The sequence below is a fragment of the Eleutherodactylus coqui genome, chromosome 3, assembly GCF_035609145.1.
Source record: "Eleutherodactylus coqui strain aEleCoq1 chromosome 3, aEleCoq1.hap1, whole genome shotgun sequence".
NCBI classification, from domain to species: Eukaryota; Metazoa; Chordata; class Amphibia; order Anura; family Eleutherodactylidae; genus Eleutherodactylus; species Eleutherodactylus coqui.
The window spans coordinates 289,045,528-289,065,101 of NC_089839.1; the positions used below are offsets into that span (position 1 = coordinate 289,045,528).

Consider the following 19,574-nt stretch of genomic DNA (forward strand, 5'->3'; position numbering starts at 1 on the left):
TATAATGTATTGGAAGAGCTTTAAACATTTCTAAGCAGGGCGAAGTGGGAAAAAATCCACAGTTGCGCAATTTTGGCTAGGTATTTTTACGGCATTAATGGTGCAGTAAATATGACACATTGTCTTTATTCTGTGAGTCAGAAAGGGCAGCGAAACCAAATATATATATATATATATTATATATATTTATTTTTCCTATCAATGGAAAAACAAACACATTATGTGGGTTAAGTAATGGCGACAGAAAGCAATTCTTTTTTGTTTTAGTTTGTTTTTAAAGTATATATATATATATATATATATATATATATATATATATATATATTTATACCATATATATATATATATATATATATATATATATATATATATATATATATGTGCTTTAAAAGCAAACTAAAACAAAAAAGAATTGCTTTCTGTCGCCATTATTTAGCCCAGCATTGTTTGGTACCGCATGGTACTGTTTTTCAAGCACAGTATGGGGGGTTTCTTTAGCCCCTACATAAGCCATTGTTTCTGAAGGACTATAGTTCTTATTGTGTCACTATAGAGAATCCACCATCTTCTACCTGCAGCATTTTTTTCTGATCTATTCTTCTGTCCTTTTCCTTCCCTCCATCAAGAAATGGAGAAGCTACCACAGTAGGCATTCCCCTCCACCGACTATATGCATCTATATGGTGGCTATACTGTGCACCATCCATCCAGCAGTTCCAATCACCTGTGGCAGATTGTATTTAGTGGGGCAGGCTGGGTGTTCCCATATTTAATAACCCCCCCAGGATAATAGTAATATGCAGGTAAGTATTAGCAGAGTGTCATGCAGCAGAGTGCTCCCCCTCCCTCCTCCATGCACATATATACAATATCCACACATTTATTATATACATATATATATATCTCCTCCTTCCCATATTTCCCTCCTTCCCTGGATAAAATGGCCACATAATAATAATGAGTGATGTGATAAATAATGGGCTGAGGGGCTTATCAGGGCAGGCTGGCCGCTGCTGCCAGGGCTTATCTCTCCTGGACACATTGCTCTAGTGTTCCTCTCTCCATACTAAATAGGAAACGACTGCACAACCAGCACCACCCGGCTACTCCCCTCACTACACCCCAGCACTGCAGCCAGGCCACAACATGGCGCCCACACTCACTGCTACTCAGGGGAAGCAGGCGGTGAGTGCAAGCGGGTGGATGGGGTCACCCCATGGAATTGGGGGTGCTATTGTTCTTTATTTGATCAGGGGGGGCGATTGTACTTTATACTACTGTTAATGTCGGCACATAATGGAATAATGACATAATGAGGATCAGGGAATAACCAGGGGGGATACAGGTATGGGGGGTTATGATGATCTTTGGGGTCTGGTCTGGATGGATACATTGCCTGCTGCACATATATGTTAGTATCTACATATGTGTACATGGTTGTAGACAGAAATTCCTCCATCCTTCTGTGCGGTATTTTATGCGTTAATTCTTGTTTTCTTTGTAAATTGCCTCCCCCTCCCCCATCGGCAGTATTGGAGGTGTGAAATTATTTAATTGCATTGATTGTATCGTCAGAGAACTTCTTCTACAATAGACCCGACTCGATGTATAGATATGATCGAGCAACGTAATGCCGGGTGTTTACTGTACTATTGATACATTGTATCGCTGTATCTATCGTGCCGTTACCTTCTGCTACTCTGTATTCTATTATACAGTATATGTCATATATACAGAATGATATATAAAAAATCGCTTTCCACTGTAATATCTTTCATGTTTATCAATTGCATTTATATTAATGAACAAATAATCCATGTAAAAAAGGAAAATACCGCACTGATTCCTAAATAAACCGAATAATGTATATTTATAAATAATATATAATATATAATAAATAAATGTCCAACCGGTGAAATATGTATGTATATATATGTGTGTATATATATATATATATATATATATATATATATATATATATATAGTTTTATTTTTATAAATATCTTTATAATTAAAAAAAAACAAAACTATATATATATATATATTTAGCTGTAGATTAAAATAAAGCTATAACTATTTATATAGTTACAGAAATATAACTTTACTCGTATAGTTATATTTATATCTATAATTATACATTAATATATGTGTGTGTATATACATATATATATATATAGTAGCAAAATATTGAATAAGTGGCTGTAGATGAAAATATAACTATATTTTTATATGCAGATTTATACTATTATAAATATCTAAATATGATGTTATGTTTTTGTAGTATTATGTTATGATTCTCTTGCTATGTTCTTGTGTTTTTGGTGTATTATACATTATTATAGTGCTATTGTTGGTAGGTGGTGATGATGCTGATTATTGCAGGTAGTTCTAGGCACAGCGCTGCATACTGATGTATTATTGTTACTATTGTTGTTGTTGTTGTTTTACATTATTACTAAGTGGTGATTATTAGATCTGTACATGCCGGTGTTTCAGCTGTCCTGATGTTTTAGTGTTAGGGCTGATGATGAGATGGGACTAGGGGGCATTTTTGGAGGAGATAAGCGCACATGGCTTCTGGCTGGCTCCTGGATATTATTATACAAGACTATAAAACACTCGGGGATACAGTGATCACCCCGATAACACAGACACATCCATCTGTCCTGCTGCTGATGGGGGAAATAAATATAATACTGAATAGAAAGAATGGAATCTGCTTGTAATATTAAGAGCAAGTAGAAAACACACAGACACATGTACAGTATATAATATACACTGTGTATACATAACACAGACACGTGTGTGCGTATGTATATAGATAGTACAGATATATACACACAAGGACACACATAGAGTGTTGTATATTATCTATATGGTTAGTCTGTTGATGCAATACATATGGGGAGGGATATGGTACAGACAATAAAGGATGTGTCTTTGTCATGATGGGTTAACCCCCTCTGTTCCACGTCACAGATCTAATTAATTATTTGCTCGGAGGAAATGAAATCGGATTTTAAAATAATCTTGGACGAAAGTAGACAGATAAAAGCCTGATTAATAGAGAAAAACTGCGTCTTCTTTTTAGGAGAGGCAATAATGGAGAGATGCAAATACCAACGCACAAGTAATAATAATAATAATTTCCCGTGCCTATACATCCAGTACATGATCAGTGCACGGATAAATAGTCTAGATTTTCTAATTTATTAGAAATCTAATAAAATAGACAATAATTAGGATTGTACAATAAAGGATATTATGTATCCATTATTTGAGAGACTACTATGTAATGTGAATTACACATCACACCTGCTTTAGGCACTGGATGTATATCAGAACTATTGTACAAATAGTCTATATTTTATATGATAAAATATATGGCATATATATGCTAAAAGGTTACATGGTCATTATTATTTAGCGCACATAAAGAATACAGGGAAGTGCAGGAAAACAACACATACAATAACCATCAACAGAGAAGGAGGGAAGGCCTGCTGAATCAGGATCTTCCATTGCTATTTGTGTGGATTAACATCACAGCATAATTTATGTATATATAACAAATAATAAAAATGATATGTCTAATACTAAAACGAAATAGTAATAATAATGCGAAATATTACTATTTAGAAATAATAATTAATGATATAAATAAGAGCAATAAATAAAACAACAATTAATTACTGTATTTGCATAGTAAAAGGTTTATTTGTCCAGAATTTCTCTCCGATTCACGAGTTTTCTCTTAAATTTCGCTTAGCAGATTATGAACATTATTTTTTCCGTCAGTGTTATTATTGTTGTTGTTATTAATAGTAGTAGAAATATAACAACAATATTAATAATAATAATCTCTTGATACATTTATTGTTTCAAAACCTCAATCAAATGTAGCATTTTCCGTTAGCTTTTCAACCCTGATGATAACCCTATGGTCTGACTTGCATTAGCAGTGAGCGATGTGCTGTGATGTCCTCTACTGCCCCCTACAGGTTTAACATTGATCCCCTTTATTATCCTGCAATACTATCCTCCTGACCCTCTATACAGAATGGGGGAGGGGGTCTCCTTTATGATAAGTAAATAGTAATATATCATTTATTTTCTAAACAGAATGTAACCAACACAAACAAACATACATTAACACTAATTGAGGTTATTGTTCCCAGAATGCATGACAACCTTTAAAGACACAGATATGTCCTAAAAAATATATAGCAAATGAGGATATTGCATTTTTATGTATTCACAGTGTTACTATTCGTTGTATACATTTTGGGCATGATGATGATGATGATTAATGAAGATGATAATTTTTGCAGTAATGAGTAGTGCAGTATTTAATTATCTCTTGTGAAACAACAATTCCTAACATGCCAGGACAAGAGCAGGCCACCCGGGTATGCTGGGAGATGTAGTGTTACATCAGGTGGAGAAGGAAGGGCATAGTCTCTCCTTATGAGGAGCACCTAGATGGTGTGAGGAGACTTAAAAGACCATGCATGCTCCTCTGGGAACTTTATGCAAATAGAAGATAAGAGACTCAGCTTAGAGACACAGGTTAGAGCCCAGGTCAGGGCAGATATATATGGCTTTGTTTTTTTTGTTGTTGTTTTTTTTGCATTTTGGTTATTTTTACAAAAGTGTCAGCATGGAGATGAAAACATTTGCTGCATTGACTTTGGACGATGTAAGTACAGATGTTTAGAGCTGCATTATGTATCTACTATTCTTGCTCTCATGTATGCTTATGTCTATACGATTATTACTCTCATGTATGTATATGTCTCTGTATGTCTGCAGGTAGCATTTCAGTGGGAGGTGACAGTAGTGGCATGAAGCCTGTCCTCCTCCTGCACTGTCCCTGAAGATGATGGAGAGGTTGGGCACCGATATGGGAGACTCTCAGGATGTGGCATCTCCTGCTAGAGATACAGCAGAGGCGGAGAGCTCTGGTGCAGGGGAGCTGAGTGGGGTGAATGAGGGGGCGGCCTCCAACTCCCCCCCTAGAGCTGTGCCGGTGATTGAGCTGCTCAGGAGGGGGGAGGGATCGACCAATATAAAGGCCAGAGAGCAAGAACTGAGACTACAAAGCCTGAGGACCACCGAACTGTGCAGAGCACCTCTAACCCCAACCACAGAGCTTTGCAGAGCACCTCTGTCTGCAACTACAGAACTCTGCAGAGCCCCCACTACAGAGCTCTGCAGAGCCCCCCTGACTCCAACCACAGAGCTCTGCAGAGCCCCTCTGACTGCAACTACAGAGCTTTGCAGAGCCCCACTGACTCCAGCTACAGAGCTCTGCAGGACCCCTCTTTCAGTTACTGGACCACCTCTTACTGCTACCACAGAGCTCTGCAGACCCCCTATTCCACTGACTGGACCACAAGCTGAGCACGCTATTGAAGCCCGAATGGTGCAGCTGAGTCCTCCAGCTACTCTCCCCTTGCAAGCAGCTGGCAGAGCCATGTTGTATGGATTGAGTCAACCTCTGACCTCTGCAAACAGGTTGGTACTTATATCCTATTTAATGTATCAGGGTATGGGAGGGGGCAGCACGCAATTCAGGCACATGTAGTATCACCTGTAGCATCTTTGACAGGACATTGGGCACCACCTACTGTTCCTGCCCATCCCACTAATGTCTTTTGCATTCCCTTTTCCTAGTCACTTAGTTACTTGGCATATACTGAATGTACATCCATGTAATGTGAGTAGCTGATTTTCATCATCAGGAAGAACATATTGTTGCAAAAATCATCTCTCTTTGCAAATTCCTTCATCTGAATTGAGCATTTCAATTATAGTTCTGTGCAAATAATCCCAGATTACAGAACATTTTACCTGCAGAGCATCCCATCAATTAAATCTCTTGCAGAGCATCTCATTTTAACACTTTGCAATCAATAATAAGCAGACAATAGTCACTGATTCCATATGCGTCAAAACAGATCCAAACGGAGCCTGAAAACGGAGAACTCATCTGTAGACCCAACAACACCGGTAATACCTGATGTAGTCAAAAAGCCTGTTCCAGCACTATATCTCAATACTGGAGTCCTATATCAATAGCCTATTTGAATATAAAGTTATAGATGTGCTACACGATGCTATGGCACACAACTGGGGGCCCCAGAATATATATTTCAATTTTGTGTTGTGGACCCTGTGAAAGATAGTGAGTACCCAACTGCAAAGTTGAAGTAGCATGTGAGAAGCAGAAATACGCTTTCTGCATCTCTCCAAGTCGAGTGGGACCCCAGTTATGACTGAAGTAAGCAAAGTGTTCTCGAATTGGCCTCCTTCTGCTATAATACGGTCATGGAGCCGTCGTTGGATGTGTGTTCATTGCAGGGACTCTCAACATGGATCAGTACCTGACTGTAGCAGACGACAGTGGATCACTTCCGGGATGATCTGCCCTTATCATAGCAGAAGAGAGCACTTTCCTTGCTTCAGTCATAGCAGCAGCCCCACCAAACTTAAGAGAAACGTAGAAAGTGTATTTCTGCTTCTCACATGCTACTCTTCAATTTGCAATTGGGTTTTACTCTCTATCTCTTACAGGAACCCAAAACAAAACTGTTATCTATGTTTTATGGCCCGTGTGCTATACCATGGTGTTGCGCATCCATGCCCTCCTATTCAAGTACGCTATTGTTATTTCAATGTAGGACACCAGTTCAGAGGTATATTGCTAGATTAGTCTTTTTGACTACACCCTGTATAGGGAGCAATAGCAGAAAACCACCATGCAGATCACCCTGCTGTGTCCTATATGATTATCTGATTATTCCAGTACCACAGTCATGACACTGATCTCTGCCCCTTGGGGTATACTATGCAAGTAAATAACTCATCCTATAGAAATCTCCCATTCTGCTTATATCCTATTACATTCCGCTTCCTTCTATGCAGTTATATCATTCTGCTGCTAAAATATTCTGCTAATGTTCCCTGTGAATGGGCATAAAGCTGGAACTTGTAGCACATGAGAAAAATTAAAAGGCTCCTCCCTTGCTGTCATTTATTTGCTTATTATATAGGAGAGAAGCACAAAGTTCTGTCACCTGGAAGAATGTGACTCCTGTTAGGGGATCGCCACGCTGGCATTTGTTCATCCATGGAACACACACATTTTTCATCTAAACAGATGAAAACGTAGCACTTCACAGATCCAGAGGCTATGGAGGGTTAAATGCAGTGATACTAGGCATACGTTTGACTACGTTTAGCCTAGCATACGTTTCTGTGTGTGTCTGGGGGGGATGGGGGGGGGGGGGGGGGATTGAAAAGCGAAGCCTACTACGTTTTTCTGCCCCACAAAAAAAGTATGGAAATGTAGACTTTTTTCAATACATTGCGGTCAAAGAATGACTTTACAATTCCAAATGCCTGATGTATACGTTTTTTTGTGATCAGGGGAAAAAAATGTAGAATTTCAAAACTTTATTAAGAAAGAAACTAGTTTAAAGTGAAAAATGTATACGTTTTTCATATTAAAAAAAGTATCAAAACAGACTTAAAAATATACTGCGCATGCAATTTTTAAAACGTAAACGTATGCTGAAAATGCATGCATTTTCACACGTTTCCCTGCATATATGAAAGTTACATGAAAGTGCTAAAAATGGCCCCTTATACTGATTTGTATGCAGGAAAAAGTACCAAAATTGTAAAGTACAATAGAAAAATGGAGCAGTTGCCAATAGCAACAGAACGGTTTCAGGTTTCTAGCTGATGTCTGTTTTCTATAGGCAGTGGCTCCACTTTTCTTTTGCACCAGTTTTGATAAATCCTCTTGATTGTGTTAGGAAATTAGAATATATGGTAACCTGGTGCTCCATTATTTTACCACTGATTCCTATTATCTAGTCATACAGAAACCTCTGCCTATTGAGAGCAAGGATTTAGCAAAACTGGTGCAAAGGAAAACCTGAAAGGAATTGCTCATAGCAACTATTTAGAATATTTATTTCATTTTCAAAGAGGATTAGGAAAAATAAGAAGTGGAATCTGGTTGCCACGGGCGATGGCCCAACGTTTCCTGCGCATCAGTTTTGATGAATCTCTCTTAGCAGCCTACACATCAGTAAAGTGTTCTTCATTAGCCTTGTTTCTAGATCATCCTGGTAAGGTGCTTACAACACGAAAGCTAAAACCACCAAACCCACATCAAATCTCAACACATCCTGCCGAAACCAACACATTGAGTGCATCTTAGTGTTCCTTACATCAGTTACTGTACATTCATGTCATCAAAGCACCTAATATATATATACTGTACAGCTTGGATCACAAGTGTCTGGGTGTATCTGGGGTAACATGTGCCCTGGTGCTGAATGTCACCAGCAGCTCTGCCTTGGCCACCGTATTTAGATGCAGGACTAAAGCTGCAATCTTTTTTATTCATTCTTCTTCTTTCTTCTTTTTTTTAATCTTTCTTCCCTTTCCTTTTTTGCCTTCCTCTTTCTTTTCCTTTCTATTCTTCTTTTTTTCCCTTTCTTCTTCTTTCTACTCCTCCTTTTCTTCTCACCCTCCTTCTTCATTCTTATCCCTTTTCTTCTCCTTCCTTCTTCTTCTCCTTTCTTCTCCTTTTATCACTGCTGTTATTATTTCCTTTACTTACATAGTTCCCAGATATCGTTCATTGATGATTAACTCTTATCCTAGTTAATAGACTTCACCCTCGTTCACTTTATCTAGGTAGATCACAATGACGCAATGTATCTTTCCCAGGGATACAGCTTTAGAGATGACATTTGATGCTCCTGGGTCTTGATGTAAAATCCATAACGGAGCCCTCCACCTAATATGTGCCATTTATATTACTAGCATCTTCTTATGTGATAGAGGGGATATTGAGTCTCCTCCAGCACCAGAGCCTGGATGCCTGCTGCCTCTGCTCCCGCTATAGCTATATATATGTGTGTGTGTGTGTATATGGAGCTATGTTAATCTAACAGGCGCTGCAAAGAATTCATCTTATAGGATAGGTTAACATGGAATGTCAGCTAATGAGGGGGGCTAATAATGGAGTGTCAGCTATGAGTCGAAAACTACTGCTGTGCTATATAATTGGTTATAGACATAAAAAAATATTATTTAGATCCTCCATCCTTATTGTACTTAGAAATCTGGTCCTCTCTGGATGAAGATTCTCCTTCTAAATTTCCCTTGATTGCTAGTCTGAACTAGATCACCATTAAGCCTTATAGTGACCCGTGTGGTTCAGTAGGACCATAGGAAACCTGCATGATATATCTATAATGTTGTCTCTAACTATGGCCGTGTGAAGCTGGCCGCAGTCATACATATTAATTCCATAACCAAGCAGCAATCAATGTCCTGCAGGAATAGTATCACCTTTTGTATCCTTGCAATGCTATATATCATCTATGTATGTTCTATATTCTATACATACTAATATACTGCATTTCTTTATAAGACCCTGTAGGGTATATACGGTATATATATATAATCTCCATCCCATATAGATCCAGCCTGCTATCTTGTCTCCTGTTCCAACAGTTCCCATTTCCTGCCTTATTTCCCATTCTGTGTCATTTCTTTAATTAATCTTTTCTATTACTTCCTCTAATCTTCCCTTTAATTTTTCCTCCAAAACTTTCCTTGACCCTAAATGTATGACAAATACCCCAGAATGTTGTTATCCCTAATATGACTTATAGTGAAAATGGGATTTATACAGTGCAGTGCAAAAGTTTTAGGCAGGTGCGCAAAAATGCTGCAAAGTAAGAAGGCTTCCATAAATAGAAGTGATAATAGATTTTTTTTGTCAAATAACAAAATACAAAGTGAATGAATAAAAGAGAAATGTTCATTAAATCAGCATTAGGTGCCACCATTCTTTGACTTCAAAACAGCATCAATTCTTCAAGGTACACTTGCACACAGTTTTAGAAAAAATTCGGAAGGGAGGTTGTTCCAAACATCTTGGAGAACCAAGCACAGACCTTCTGTGGATTTCAGCTCACTCAAATCCTTCTGTCTCTTCATGTTATCCCAGATAGACTGGATGATGATGAGATCAGAGCTCTGTGGGGCCGTATCATCACTTCCAGGACTCCTTGTTCTTCTTTACGCTGAATGACGTCGGCTTTATGCTTGGGGTTGTTGTCCTCCTGCAGAATAAATATGGAGCCAATCAGACGTCTTCTATTTTTGAAAAAAATCTTCCTTTCCAGCATTTTTTTCCTCACCTGCCTAAAACTTTTGCACAGTACTATATATTTAATAAATGTAAGGGTGAAATATAGTTGTACATTGAAGAAAAAGATTTGAGGGGTAATTTTTTTTTTTTTCATTTTTTTTTTTTTTTTTTAGCATTAGGGCAAAGCAAACAAGCAAATCAAATCTAATACAAAAAGGATAATCTCAATACCAGCGTGACTCACCTATCAGTACACGACCCAATGATACTATGTATGATCCTACCACTGAACATGATAACTCATGGCTGCTCTTTAGTATTTGTAAATGTTAAAATAATTAAAAAATACATTTTTAATATATTCAAATGCAATTTAGTGTCTTATTGAGTCCCCATATATTTGCCACATTAACGCCAATTCTCACAAAAATTAAATAGCATTATATTTTTCATTTTTTCTCCGTGTCATTTTACGTCAATGTATTTTTTTAGTATTTTTTTTTAATAAGTAACATAAAAGTAAACTTTGTGATTCTCATGGCATTATGCCGCTATCCAAAATGAAATCTAGTTCCTGATGCCATAAAGCCATGCCACTAAGAAAACATAATGTTATGCTATGACAACGGCTAAATTCCTTAGAAATCTATTAAAAAGACTGCAGAAAAATAGAACGCATTGTAAATTGTTGCCAAAATTTAAATGACATTCATTATCTTTAACTTTTGGTGTTTGCCAAAATCAGGAAACTTGAAAATAATATTTTATTAAATAATAATTTTCATGTTTTTAATTTAATTTAAATTATTTTTTGTTGAGCTTTTTTCCATAAAATACTAGGAATATGTATGTTGCATAGTTACAGATATACTTATTTATAGGTTTTCATTTTTTTTACTATTTTCTCTGCAGTGGCTACTTTGGCGAGCCGGACAGCTACCCGATGTATAATAATAGCACAAGGGTTAAGAGGCGGTCCGGTCCGTATGAAGTGGAAATCACTGAAGGTAAGTCCGAAGTCTTTACTAGTATTTCACTGCAGAATAACAACTTGATAGTAAAGTACCCTGTTTCCCTGAAAATAAGACATACCCTGAAAATAAGACATAGCATGATTTTCCAGAATTTTTGAGGATGCAAAATGATTTTTCAGACTCTTTGAGGATGCTTGAAATATAAGCCCTACTCCAAAAGTAAGCCCTGCTAACAGTTAATTAATTAAAAAAGTCAATTTAAATAGTGTCCAGGCAGCTATACATGTAAAAAAGTTAAACCTTTTCGAACAAAAATTAATATAAGGCACTGTCTTATTTTCGGGGAAACACGGTATATCTTTTTAGCATTTTTGTGCACATTATTTATATTGTTTACATTATTTTCACGCCCAGCAGACCTCTGTATTACAGTAAATATGCAAAATAGAATTATTAATGTTGTGCTGAGTGCGCAAATGCAACCTTACTCTATTTTCACAAAATCATTATCGGAGGGTTTACCGTCTTTGGACAATCGCATTTTTCATAAAGGGTTTCTCGACAACTTGATCACAAAGTGTCCAGCTACTGGTGACACCAATGATCAGCTGTAATCTGCAGGAAAACACAGTGTTTAATTTCCCTGCAGCACCACCACAGGAGATATGAAGTATTGCACACTTCTTATTGAACTCAATGCGCTGTCTATATTATCCCTGGACATGTTGGATCCTCCTGATAAAGAGATGCTTTTTGATTTAATTGAGACTGCCCTCTATTACTTCATAATGCCCTGTTAACATATTTAAAGTGACACTCTGGTTTCAGGACAAAATTCTGTCCTGGGACAGGATGGGAAAGAGAGTATATTACCGGCAGTGGTTATTCTCTGCTGACCACCTGATCTGCTGGTTTTAGCCCCTTTTTAAATATAACTACCTAATGCAAACTGTACGCTGCTCTCTGATTGGTCAGTGCTGATCACGTGAACAGCTGTGGCCAATGATAGAGCAGGTTTAGTGCACCAGCAGTCTAACACTATCAATGCACTGTTCGCATTAGGTAGTATGAAGATGGCACTGGCCATCTTGGATTGCCGAAAAGAGTACCAAAGAACCAGCGGATTCGGAAAGGTGGCAGAGAGGAACAGCTGTATGTAATATATCCCCTCCCCATCCGATTTCTGTAAAGAACTTTGACCTGAAACGGAAGGGTTGCTTTAAAATTGAATTTCGTAAATGAGATAACCTCTTCATTAACAGGTTAAATTCATTGTCTATTTTCGAATTAAACAGATAGACAACTCTAATGCCAACCTTGATAGCTAATTCGTTTTTTTCTTTTCTTGTTGTCATGTTATATCTCGCTACATATGTTATTTTGGGAAGAACTAGAAGCTACTTTTTCTATTTTTGAGGTATATTGTCTTACTTACTAATAAATACTATTGCATCCTTTTGGCAGGAGGTCCTCATACCAAGGTGGTCCGTCGCATTTTCACAAACAGCCGGGAAAGATGGAGACAGCAAAATGTGAATGGAGCTTTTGCTGAGCTCCGGAAACTGATCCCAACTCATCCTCCAGACAAGAAATTAAGCAAGAATGAAATCTTACGCCTAGCCATGAAATACATCAACTTCCTTGCCAAACTTCTTGATGACCAAGAAGAAGACGGCAATCAAAGGAGCAAAATCAATAAAGATAATAGTATGGTCCAGCAAGATCTCCTGCAAGACATGCTGTCTCCAAACTCCAGCTGTGGAAGTTCCTTAGATGGAGCACCAAGTCCTGACAGCTTCACAGATGATCATGACACTATGGACTCCAAACACAACAGAAGTCTGCACCAGGCCATGCTCCCCATAGAAAGCAACGGGCAACGGTGACAGCGCTATAGAAGAAGGGACTCTACTGACTGTCTCTTGACCATTATATGTGGTTTGGGGCCTTTTTCTGTATTTCATGTGTTTATACACTTGTAAGACAATGCATATCCTTAAGGTACTCTAACAACACCCCCTTAAATTCTGGGCACCCAAGCCGCATCTACATTGGAAGACTGTGGCACAAGGAAGAGGATGTCTTGATGAAGTCTTGATGCTCTGCTTCTTTCCTTCTTCAAATGGCTTGGTCATGCTATACCCATACATTTGGACTCCCACTTCTACTACAGACAGATCCCCCCAATTGAATGACTCAGCCATGAAATGAGCAACATAAATGTTTAATTTAACAGATGAACCTATTTTTAGAGCAAATGAAAAGAACTTTGGCTTTTCAAATGCTAAATGGCATAAAAAAGTAATATTCAAGAGAAGGGTTCGAATAGTAATTCAACACTGGTGACTAAGGCTCAAGTGTTGGGACCCGGAATTTTTTTTTTTTTAATTGGTACCTACTAGAAATAAGGTACAGTATATAGATATGAATATATACATTTATTTCAGAAGTGTTCCGTTTGCAACAGTATTTTTACTATTTATAATAGGGCAACAGATGTTATATGACGTGACTGAAATATTGGGTTATAGCTTATATTCATTTAGGCCTTTTATGGTAGGTTTGATTGGTTGGTTTGCTTTTGATATAGACACAAATGGTTCCCTCTGGGGCAGAACGCCCTACTTTTTTGGAGTATGCAACCTCAGTGTAATAATAATCAGAAACAGATACAGGATATGTATATATATATACAGTATATATATATATATATATGTCTCCCATCTGAATGGTTCAACAGTAAAACAAAAATTCATAAGGATTACAGATCCCAACTTTGCTTTTCGATCTGATTGGTCCCTATTAGTAACCCAATTCAGTTTCTAATACCCCCCAAAAAAGGTATTTTTATTAAGATATTTACACAATGTCAACTTATGGAGGGCAGGGTCCAATCTACCTGAGGCTGAATTTGCAATTTCTAGGCCCAATGCAAAATCTGTAACAGGACTCCCCTCCACATAGCATGTGCGATTTATAATATAGGTGACTTCTCATGTAGCAAAAGAGAAAATTAAGGCAAATCTCCATTTTTGGGACAAAATTCTTTCCTGGGACTGGATAGGGAGGCTTATAAACTGAAATTGAACTTCTGTGATGACCCTTTGATTCACCAGTGCTGTACGGTATTCGGTGGTCTAAGACGGTGACCAGAGATTTCTAATTACCTGATGCACACTGTGCACTGCTGATTGATTGGTCAGCACTGATCACGTGAGCATGCCTGGCCAATCAGAAAGCAGGTATAGTGAATTTATAGTCTAACACTACCAATGCATTCTGGGGATGAGGTAGTCTGAAGATTTCATCAGTCATCTTGGATGACCAAAAACGGGACCTAGAACTGGCAGATCAGAGGGATGGCAGAGGCCAACACAGCAGGTAACATAACCCCTCCAGTCTCAGGACAAAATTTAGTCTTGGAACTGAAGGGTTGTTTTAAGTTCATTTAAGATCTTGGACTTGGGTATGAATGCTACCTTGGTACACCCTGTAGTTACACCCCTGAAAGCAATGTCTCTAATTCAATGGTTATAGATAAGTCTTCATAGGGTTATAACTATAATGTGTGGAGAAGCTGCGTTTGCTCCAGGGTCCTAGAGCCTTAGGGGCCCATAAGGCCTCTCTTCCCCAAATAAGCAGCCCAGTACTATCAATGAAGCATTGCAGTTGGGGGCCCTGCTACAGCTCTTGCATTGGGGCCTAGCAGCTTCAAGTTATGCCTCCTCTGGGTCTTTGTGTATGAATGAATTTGCTTAGGACTAGTGGAACAATACTTCATAGCAAATAATTAGATTTTGCTATATTACACTCTGGAATTCTGATTGGTGCAGTGGGCAATAACCCCACCCATGAGGTTCTGTTTGTTAACTATGCATCACCACCCATAGTAACCCCTTTACTTTACCAAGCCTATTATATGACCCCCTCCTATGCTGTAAATTACATCATGCTATTGACCTTAGCACCACGTTACGTCAGCTTATATTCCTTACCATGGCATCTCTTTTCCTATAGAAATATACTATAATAGGCGTCCAAATTTTGAGATTTCCTATCATATGGATCCTGTTCCTTTTATAAACTAGCTCCTTTTTTCACAACATTTCACTATTTAATTCTACATAATGAGTTGAGTAATTTTAGAAATACAGGGTTAGCTCAATTAAATTTCCCCAACTCCGAGACCTCTACTGCTCCAAATGAGACCAAATCTAGACAACAGCTACTTTACACTTTGCCATTGCTATTTATAAAAAAAAAAAAAATTAGTTAAAAAGTTGCCAATAGGTGGCGCTGCAGCTATGCAAATCACTCTACAAATGTTCAATAAGTTCCCTTTAGTTTTCAACAATGCTCTCCATTCGGAAAACCATGCTAAACGCAGAGAGTCAGCTTTAATCACTACAACATGCCAACAAATGCTGTCCTTCAGATGCAGGTCTGTCACAGTAAACCTGTTCCGCTACAGCGCCACCTATCTGCGAATTTTCTATTAAAAGTTGTTTTTCATAAATGGCATGTGCATCGTTTGAAGTGGCCATTGTCCAAATCATAGCTCCATTGGAGCAGCGAATTGCCATCCAGAGGCCTTTGATTTGGGGAAGTTTAATTTTGTTAACTCTGTACATTGCTTTTGTGTCTTTCCACTGATTTTCACTTATTTCAAGTTGCTTTCTCCATTTCTTTGTACATCACTGTTTGCTGATCAACCTGCTATCATTGATCATACAACATTGATATCCACTACTGGAGATTATTTCACCATACATTTGTGCAACTGACAGACATCTTGTAGCCCATACATATGAGAAAGTAGGTCTTCTATGTATTGATTGCATCCGCTTTGCGCAGCCACTATACTATAGAATGGGAAGTGGAGCAAGCACAAGGTGTAGTGTAAGTGGCGTGGTGTGAGCCGGGACGGGGGAGGTTGGAAGGTATATTACTTGTGTGCGACCCCATTGGGCTAAGCCATCAGTATAAGGCAAAGGAAGCAAACAGCCAATCTAGAGATCCCATATAGACCGAATAGTTTTTTACGCCCTAAGTTGAACCTACTGCCGGTATAACAGATCCATAGATCCCACAGGATTGATCTGACATGATCTAGTGTCCTGGGTATGAAAGGTACATGGACCTTTATACATCACAAAGGAACATGCTGAGGTTCACACAAGTTCTCGCTTGTTATCAGAAAGGTACATAGATATATATAGATATATAAATATATTTTTATCCTTCTTTTCCTTCGCTTGCACCGGATCTCTATGTAAATTGAGAGCACTTTCCATTTATGTCGTACTGTTTGAGTAACGTCTTGAGTTTGTTTTCTGCAAATTTTAAATTTTTTTTTTTTGGTGTGCAGAAAGTAAGTAACCAGGCCTGGTACCCATTAAACCATTCCTCTACACGTCCAGCAGGGGAAGGGTTAACTTTGTAAAGCCGTTTCGGCAATTCTGTCTATGTGCGATTTTAGAAAAAAAACCCACATTTTGTTTTTCTTTTTTGTTATATAATGTAATATTAAAGATGTTCCTAAATAAAAGATCTACAAATATAGATTGTGTCTCTTTGGTCGTATTTGGAGAGCAATTACATGATAATTAAAGGGCAGCCCCATTGGAGGAACACACATGCTTTCACTGTAGCCCATGTAGAAAATAAAAATATATAACATATGTGTGTATTGGACATAAATGGGATTTAATAGTCTCTGCCAACATTAGAATATGGAAATTGTCTGCAGCAAAGTTCCCCTTTGCAGTAATCTCCATATCAGTTACTTCTTACACCAGGTGCCCTTATTCTGTTAGATTTACACTGTCTTTTATCACTAATGAAAACTACATTATAAGTCCAGCCTTCTTTTCAGTGACTGTTCCAATTTCTGGCTTCTCCTCCTTCCATAAGTGGCCGCCTTTTTTTTTTTTTTTTGCAATGCGACTTGGTTACTACTTCTGGAAACCACAGGGGATGGTTGGTGGTCAATTACATCACCGCACATATCAGCTCTCCTAGCTAGTGAACTACTCAAATGAGAACATGCCGTCACAACACAACACTTCCTTTTCTCTTCCAGGCCAAAACTTTTTTACCTGTCTGTCTTGACCAGCGACTTACTGTGAGATACAAGTATGTTTGATTTAGATGCTACAACAGCGTCTCTATGTGTTACAGTCTCCAACTACAGAGGGAGAAGCTGCATACAGAGGTACATCTGTCCTACAGAGACACATAGTGTTACTATCCTGACTTATCTAAGCTTCTATCATGAACTCTACCACTCTTTAGTGGTAATGAGATGACTCTGTTCCAGTCTACACAGCAAAGCTGATAAGTGAGCTGCAGAGAACACTATTGTGTTTGCTTCAGTGATCAGTGTGAAAACTGCGATAGTTCAGACTTTATTTGACCAGATATGGACATAAAAAACAAGAAAAAACCCTTCAATTGGAAAAAATCTGTATACAATAAATCCAAATGTAAATAATACGTAACTTAGTGGCAGTACATTCCTTCTAAGCTCTTGCAGTTCTCCAGGGTTCTGCAGACATTATAGCTGACAAGCACCACATTTTTAGTATTTCTACTTGTGTCCCTCTGCTTTCTCCACTCTCAAACCTTTCAACCGTGGCTGGCGGACATGCGGCTTCCAGCATATCACCATTTCATGTTGTTAAAATTACCTTTGAGACCAGAATGGCTGCAGGATCTGTGGGAACGTCTGGGATGTCTCCGGGCCTCAGGTTTCCATGCAGAGATCACACTCCGTAATATTCCTTGCCGAAGCCGCATCCCTGCAGGTTCCGCATACTCTGCCCAATAGAGGTCCTTATCTCTCGTTGGCGCTTTCCTTCCTGCCCAATAATAATCCTTTTGATTTCCGGAGAGGCTCATTATTGGGGAGAGGGGGTGGAGCGCTTTCATTCCCAACTCTTTGTGGATGTCAGGGATATGTCTGCGTCTCAGCATGGGTGGTAATGTACATGTTGGCCACCCGAAACTGCTTTTACTACCCAGGAGATTTTTTTTCTCAGGCGTGTGACCATTTTAAGCAACACGTAGAACAGTTCTGATGCATTTCATAGATTTAAAGGGACTATATCCCCCAAAATGTTTCTTATTAATTAAAACCAGATAGAGAATTGTTTTTCATTTTTCTAATCTGTTTTTATTTTCTGATTGCAGAATTTTTTATCTTGCTGCCTATACATGACTATGGGGGCGGCCATGTTGCCTGTACTGCATTTAACAGCATTTAGAAGATATGCTTTACAGCAACTTCATGGGCCATTCACACAAGGGTCAGGAGGAGACCCACTGATTTGTACGGGAGACTGTCCTAGGCATGTTCTGTGACCTGTGCGGGGGTCATTGTGCAGGGAGGAGGAGTAGATGGTCTCAGCTTATCCTTATAGTGAATGATGGATCTTGTGTTACCTGTCAGTGTAATCCTGCCTGTGATGTCAGTGAGATGACGGCTGCAAATGTTTCTTTACAGATCAGGAAGTGACAGACTAGCATTAGACTCTCTGATCAGTGTGAAAAATGCAGATTTTTAGGATTTCTTTAAAAAAAATTACAGATTGTAACTGAAAATGTAAACAAAATCACCAATTAGTCTTAAAAAATATATTTAGCCCAAAAATGTGATTTATACAATAGGACATTTTTGATAACATATTCCCTATCATTGTGATTCATCTCTCTGCTCTTCCAATCATCTCTTTTGTGTACTGGAGATCTGGAGGGGATAGGTACCGATGGAAGCTCTGCACTGCATTTTGGGCAATTTCACTGCCCTCCTGTACAGAAATGTAAACTTTCTGTCGTGTTGGTGTCCTTTTTTACATACAATATACAGCATATTGCTAAATACTGTAGCGATCAATCTGTGAGTGGATTACAAGTGGTGCCTTCCCTGCTAGGAGACATTCATTTTGGTAATGGGTTGTTCACAGCTTGATAATTGCTTTAACACACTTATGCTTTAGACGTTACCAAGCCGGAATTCACAAGAACCAATATGACTGCTAGTATAGTTTCCATAAGGGTTGAACCCTATTAGAGGCGTAACTTGAAGATTCAGGGGCCCCAATGCACAATCTGTAACAGGGCCCTCCTACTATAATGCTTTATCCTATATAGAGAATATGGTCCTTATGGGCCCCCTAAGGGTCCTGGGCCCGGATGCAAATGCATCCCCTACAGTTACGCCCTTGACCCCCATCATTCCCAAAGTCAACGTTGGCAGAACTTCATTGGTGCCCAATGCTGCCTTCAGTTGGTACCAGTAATTCACCTAAACTGTCCCTAGATGGAAAAGGGATTGTCAGTTGTTAATAATCACGATAATAACAGTAAGGACGCAGATGTTACACCACAATAATAAGTATGGATACCAGGGACTTAAC

General features: G+C 38.5%; 1 protein-coding gene across 1 annotated transcript; it reads left to right on the top strand.

Moving 5' to 3' along the window:
* Positions 1–1,093: 1,093 nt before the first annotated feature.
* TAL1 (TAL bHLH transcription factor 1, erythroid differentiation factor) lies at positions 1,094–16,719 on the top strand. Its single transcript, XM_066597632.1, has 4 exons — positions 1,094–1,185; positions 4,813–5,517; positions 11,096–11,190; positions 12,622–16,719. The coding sequence occupies exons 2-4, from the start codon at positions 4,880–4,882 to the stop codon at positions 13,041–13,043; spliced, it is 1,155 nt and encodes a 384-aa protein (XP_066453729.1). The 5' UTR covers positions 1,094–1,185; positions 4,813–4,879; the 3' UTR covers positions 13,044–16,719.
* Positions 16,720–19,574: the final 2,855 nt, after the last annotated feature.

What these genes read in the sequence shown, in the direction of transcription:
- TAL1 (XM_066597632.1), top strand. Translation starts at nt 4,880, where the DNA reads ATGATGGAGAGGTTGGGCACCGATATGGGAGACTCTCAGGATGTGGCA. An exon ending in CCTCTGACCTCTGCAAACAG is followed by an intron (nt 5,518 to 11,095) that starts GTTGGTACTTAT and finishes TTTTCTCTGCAG; the next exon opens with TGGCTACTTTGGCGAGCCGG. An exon ending in TGAAGTGGAAATCACTGAAG is followed by an intron (nt 11,191 to 12,621) that starts GTAAGTCCGAAG and finishes TCCTTTTGGCAG; the next exon opens with GAGGTCCTCATACCAAGGTG.